The 6,000-nt window shown below is 37.0% G+C and overlaps 2 protein-coding genes across 2 annotated transcripts in view; one reads left to right on the plus strand and one right to left on the minus strand.

Annotated features, from left to right (window-relative positions):
* Window positions 1-1,956: 1,956 nt before the first annotated feature.
* On the plus strand, window positions 1,957-2,514 carry LOC144433270 (uncharacterized). Its single transcript, XM_078121578.1, has one exon. It carries the CDS (start codon window positions 1,957-1,959, stop codon window positions 2,512-2,514), a length of 558 nt encoding a protein of 185 aa, XP_077977704.1.
* A 1,554-nt stretch (window positions 2,515-4,068) lies between these two features.
* Window positions 4,069-6,000, minus strand: part of LOC144433271 (5-methyltetrahydropteroyltriglutamate--homocysteine methyltransferase-like) — an 8,354-nt gene continuing 6,422 nt past the window's right edge. The window contains exons 8-9 of the mRNA XM_078121579.1: window positions 5,073-5,154; window positions 4,069-4,334 (exon numbers count right to left, since the gene is read on the minus strand). Of these exons, the coding sequence (XP_077977705.1) occupies window positions 4,069-4,334; window positions 5,073-5,154 (348 nt within the window). The remainder of the gene's footprint in view (window positions 4,335-5,072; window positions 5,155-6,000) is intronic.

Consider the following 6,000-nt stretch of genomic DNA (forward strand, 5'->3'; position numbering starts at 1 on the left):
AATTTTTTTTTTTTGGTGATGGGCAATATATCCTCATGCGGACTTTGCATGTCAGTAAAATGCACACTTTGTTTCAAAATTAAGGGAATTTCTTTATATTTTCTGCAAAATACATGTAACTATATACATTTGAGTCAATTCCAAATTATACAATATCTTATACAGTGGTTTACTTGGCTCTGATGTTGTATACAAAAATGAATTGAGATTAAACTAACCTGTTGCATCCAATGTGCACTAAACGGAATGAGCAAAACTTTATGACCCTGGGAACGGCAGTCATTAGGCCATCAAAAAGAGTCTGATAGTCTGAAAGTCTTCAAATGCTTTACTCTTTCTTTATTCATGATTTTTTGGTATCAAATTAAAGTTCAGGAGAAGTCATTTACCACATCTGCAAAATATCTTTCAGCTTTGCCGCAACAAAATACACTTCATAGCCATATAAAATGTACTGCATGTCATAATTGTCTCTCAATTATGGTATTTTAAAACCACATTCAAGCTTTGTAAAACTTTAAATTATGTTTTTGGTTTGATATTTTATGCCTCTAAATGGCCTCCTATATTGTCTTATTTTCAAAAAAGTTTGCATTTTTGAGGATGTATCCTTCCAATCAGTAGCTATCACGATAATAATTGTCTTTCTTCCAAAACAAGATGGAAGGTGGCTGACTAAGTACCTCCCTTCATAGGTCAGAGCTAATTATGAGACATCTCCTAACAAGTATCCATGTGAAATCCACATCCTTTGTAAAGTAATGTCATTTGGACTGTTATTGAGTTGATTATCACTTATTTTTAATGCATCATTGTACCAATGCTACCATATATAATTTTATATCTCCTATGTAGTGTGGGTGACAGAAGGAGTGGCTAAAATAATTCTGGAGTTTCATTTAGCAGGTCTTAACATATTTTGAGAGGAGCTACACAATTTGTTTATAACCATAAATTGTGCACATTTCCTAACTAAAGCTGATGGAAATCAATTGCCATACAGACAAATTGCAAGAGATAAAATCAAAATGAATGAATAAGTACAATGTAAACTCAACTTCAAATGTTTTGCCATCATTACGTGTGGTTTGTTTTTACATCCTTTGTTAAAAAAAAATAAAAAATGTCGACCTTCCTACCCTATGTGACGAGTTATGTTGCCCGTTGAACAGCTTTTTTATTTTTTCTGACCTCAGGCTCTCCAACGGTCACAGGTGGCGTTTCGGATTTGAAGGGAAATCTTATTAACATATTAAAATTCGTACCACATTTAATAGAGTGTAAACGCCATAATGGCTTGTTTTCACATCCTTGTCCAGCATTTGAAAATCGACCTACCTTCCCAATGTGGTGGGCTAGGTTGCCCGGTGAACAGCTTTTTCAAAATATTTGTTTTGACCTAAAGAGGTCATAAAACTGTTCTTATCGCTGATAGTATATGCCCTATGCTGCTGGGCGAGCTTCAACTTCTACCCCGGCAATATTTTTCCTTCCGTGTGTGTGTGTGTGTGTGTGTGTGTGTGTGTGTGTGTGTGTGTGTGTGTGTGTGTGTGTGTGTGTGTGTGTGTGCGTGCGTGCGTGCGTGCGTGCGTGCGTGCGTGTGCGTGCGTGCGTGCGTGCGTGCGTGCGTGTGTTTGTGTGTGTGTGTGTGTGTGTGTGTGTGTGTGTGTGTGTGTGTGTGTGTGACACAAGTCACTGGGTTGGGGAATCGGGAAGAAATACCGAAGGGAAAAGGGGGAGGGGGGAAGCTCCGGATCGCACCTTTCCAAGTGACGCGTGTGGGGACGATAAACAAAACTGTATTTTTTGGCTTAACTTGACAAAATAGTTTTATATTCTTTCAATTCTTTTTTATATAGAGCACGAGCTCAAACAGTGATTTTGTGGCTGGCTAAATATCTTCCTCTCCCTGTTGGTTTCTTGGAGGAAGATCCAACGGTAATAAGGAATAATTCGATGGCGAATGAACCGCCAAGTGTAGAAGAACTGATTAAGACACTTCAACTAGTTCCTCACATCGAAGGAGGGTATTTCAGAGAAACCTACCGTTCAGGCGCCACTCCTATGGCATCTGGCGGTCTGACTGATCCGTCAGGCACGCTAATACGTACTAAGAACGATCCCTCAGATGAACGGAATATTCTCACATCGATATATTACCTTCTGACAAGAAAACAACCAAAGAACTGCTGGCACCGTGATCAGTCTGATCTAATCCGATATTTCCACGGTGGAGATTCCCTAAATTTGTATATGATTGACCCACAGGGAACACTATCCGCATTTACCCTGGGTCTGAATACACTGAAAGGAGAGATACCACAGATAATTGTTCCATCTGGATACTGGGAAGCTAGTGAGCTGAAACAGGGGCAACATGGTTGGGCTCTCCAGGGAGAGGCTGTTGCCCCAGGGTTTGATTACAGAGGTATGGAAGTAGGTACCGAAAAGTTGGTGGAAGAGTTCCCCCATTTAAAAGAAATCATCCGTAGCTTATTAAAAAAGGATCACTAAATGTCCTAGAAGTTGTGCTACTCTTTATTTCGATACCTAAGTGAGGAGGCATATAGAAGACTAAACATGATAAGTGAATTATTAACAGTTTCCTTGGAATTATTACAGTTGAAACAAGACAATGGGCAATGTATGAATAAATTTGAATAAATCAACTAATGTTCAAAATGATTGTCTCGTTTTTTTAAAATGATTATCTATACTATTTGCAAAGCAAGAATATCTTGCCAATTAGTTAATTTTTTTGGTGATCATATTCGGCACAGTGTCACAACCAATTGCTGGGCGGGAAGTGACAAAAGAGTATATTTTCCGACTGAATGAGAAAAAGATATGTGGGAATAATATCATTATACTTCCCAAGCAAAATGTATGAAGAATCGCTAAACTATTATATATTAGTTTTAAGAAAAACTTCTGTTTTCAATTGCTTCAATAGGGTATTGTTTGACAAGTTTATCTATTTGTTTACTTATAGACTCATTGTAGTGTTTTGTATAACAATAATTAACCAGTTCTTTTGTCTGTCTACTTTCTTATTGAGTACCAGAACATTTGATTTCTTCTCATTAATATTTATTTTCCAAAGTTTACAATATTTATTTGTGACATCTAGCATGTCTTGTAGTTTGTTTTCATTTGGTACTACAAGGGCTACATCATCAGCAAAAAACAAGCCATTCATGATTCATTTAAATTACCCCCTAGGTGTGATTCATTTATCATTTCTTTTTAATTCATTGATATACTAGTATACAGAAAAAAGTATTGGCGCTAGAACATATTGACTCGGTACAGCTTCTGACCATATATTAACTCTAACTCTCTGTTTAACCAAATTTATGTGACTTTTGCAAATTGTTAAAGTATAATTCCCTGGAGGATAGTTCTAACCATATCTACACAAATAGGCACCAATGCATTGTGTTCTATGACTTAAATACTAATGAATCCAAACTCCTGTGATGTCATGTCTCGTCACAAGGTTAACATTGGCGACCTTTGACTGTTCAAACCAGCCAGTTTTTAGTTTATCAATCGCTAGTCAAATATCAGAATTTCTGACATGAACGTGGGCAATAAGCAGTTATGTACTTTATGTGCATGTAGCTAGTGTCAAGCGATTCATAGGTCGACGTGAATGTGTCAAGGATTGTATTCAATGCTATCTCATACACAGCAACTTTGATTACACTTGATATACATCATAGTAGACCAAGGCAGGGAAAGAGGAATCTTTAATACACAACAAAGCTCCATAGATGGTAATATGTATATTGTTTTTATCTAAACATGATACATTAAAAAAAGCAGATTTCTAAAATCTCAAAAACTAATCAATACAAAGATTTTGTCTAATTCATGAAATGAATACTAATCGAATTGAACATCGAAATGACGTCATAATATATTGATGATAACGGCGACGTCATAATATGTTCATAATAAAAAAATATCAGTGACGTGTTAACATATTCATGGTGACAATGACATGATAATATATTCACAGTAGCGTCATAATATATTCAAAGTAACGGTGATGTCATAATATGTTCATGGCAACGATTTCGCCGCTCTGACCATATTTCTCACTTTCTGTCGAAGTATACTGTGAGGTAAATGGCCCAGACCACAGTCGGGAGCAACGATCAATCGATCAGCTGGGATATGACGTAACGCTTCTTTAAGACGATCACGTATTTCTTCTGTTGTCTCAATAGAGCTGTCTGCTATCTTTATGGCGCCAAAAATTACTTTAGATTTCTGGAAATGTTGGAGCAGACTAAGGTCGTTATGTTGATGTGCATCTTCTATGGAAACTGTAAAAAAAAGTATTGTAGTGGAGAAAAGAATTACCAGGCGCACAGAATAGTAAATTGTCGGGTCGATTTCGAGTGGAAACAGGGGGACATGATATGAAAACTTTGTCTTTCGAATTTAAGTTGATAATCAACATTTAATTCATCGACGCATTCTATATATAATCCTTCCGGCTTTTAATTAATAGCTCCTAGATTATCTCTCCTTACTAGCTTTGTTAATTTGTCTGACTTTGATCGCTTTGATCGAACAGGTAGTCTAATCTCATAATCAACAATGAAAGTATTGATTCGAACAAGAATGACAGTCAGTCAAGTTATTTCCGAGAATCACCGTCTAGTAATCCAAGCTGGGAAACCACTGGTTTGTGCTATTTTGCGTACGGCTTTGTGTATAAGAAAAATGTTTGCAGATCATTGTTAACGCTTCAATAAAAACCGACCCATAACCACTCAGTTTTGTAGGAGATTCACGTGACACGAATATTCCTACCGAAGGGGGCGGGCTTCGATATGTGATCTCTCTTGGATTCAAATGAGAATTTAAATAATTGTTCGATTTTTGAAACAAACTTTTGACTCTTGATATTATACAGACATATCAAAACACACACGTTGACACACACACACACACAGACAGAGACACACGCACGCATGCACGCATGCATGCGCTCTTGTGCACGTACATGCGACATAAGACTCTAATAAAAATGAAGATCTACGTGATTGTATACTTACTTTCATCAAACCCAGCACTGTCTAATTTGTCCGCTAGTTGAAAATACACTTTACGTTCAGCTTTCTGGTAACCTTTCTGGTCCTGTAGTGCACAAAAAAGAATGCAAATATGGCTTGGATTAACTGACGCCCTGCTGGCTTAGGCTTACAACCGCTTTTCTAGCAATGGCTACGATGAGAACGTCGTTTTCGAAGTATACTGTACAGATATCAGGCTTCTAAACTTGGGTGCTTGCTGATAGCATGGCACAAATTTATGGCGTATCTTAATTACACACTAGCTTAGAACTTCAAGGTGCTGAAAACATTATCAAATTACCATATGTTGCTAACGGACACCGTCACTCATGGTTACAGCACATGACAAGATACAGCATACACATGATACATGAATACGCGCTTTGAACACACGATATTCATGTCTGTATACTAGTGAACAAATAATTTGTTGTATTTTATATTTTCTTATGGATTGCATCCTGCTTTGGGCTTAAGCTAAGTGTATACACACATAATAGACTTGAATTAATATATTAAAGGAGAAGATTTTCCGACACCTTCAAAGCCAGTTTTAATTGTCTGCCACAGATAAAACTACGTTCTGATCACAGGCATCGCTAGACAACTGTGAAATCTGTTGTATTAATTGTCCGCATACTATAAAATAACGCGATTTGAAACTCACAGCAACTGGTAGAAACGATTGAGTAGTGGTATGCAAATGAGGTTTAAGAAGTAACATCTTTACTTGAGAACACTTTAACAGAGTTGGAGAAAATGACAAATAAGCACTCGGATATAGATTGAAAAAAACCTAAAAGAGTAGTACGCGTTATGTGCAGCCCTTTAAAAAAAATCTCAGAAAAGTGGGGCTGATTTGATTTCATCCTAACTGAGTTTGAGTTGGTCAGTATTAAGTCATGAAGAG

Source organism: Glandiceps talaboti, chromosome 3 (genome assembly GCF_964340395.1).
Source record: "Glandiceps talaboti chromosome 3, keGlaTala1.1, whole genome shotgun sequence".
Lineage (NCBI taxonomy): Eukaryota > Metazoa > Hemichordata > Enteropneusta > Spengelidae > Glandiceps > Glandiceps talaboti.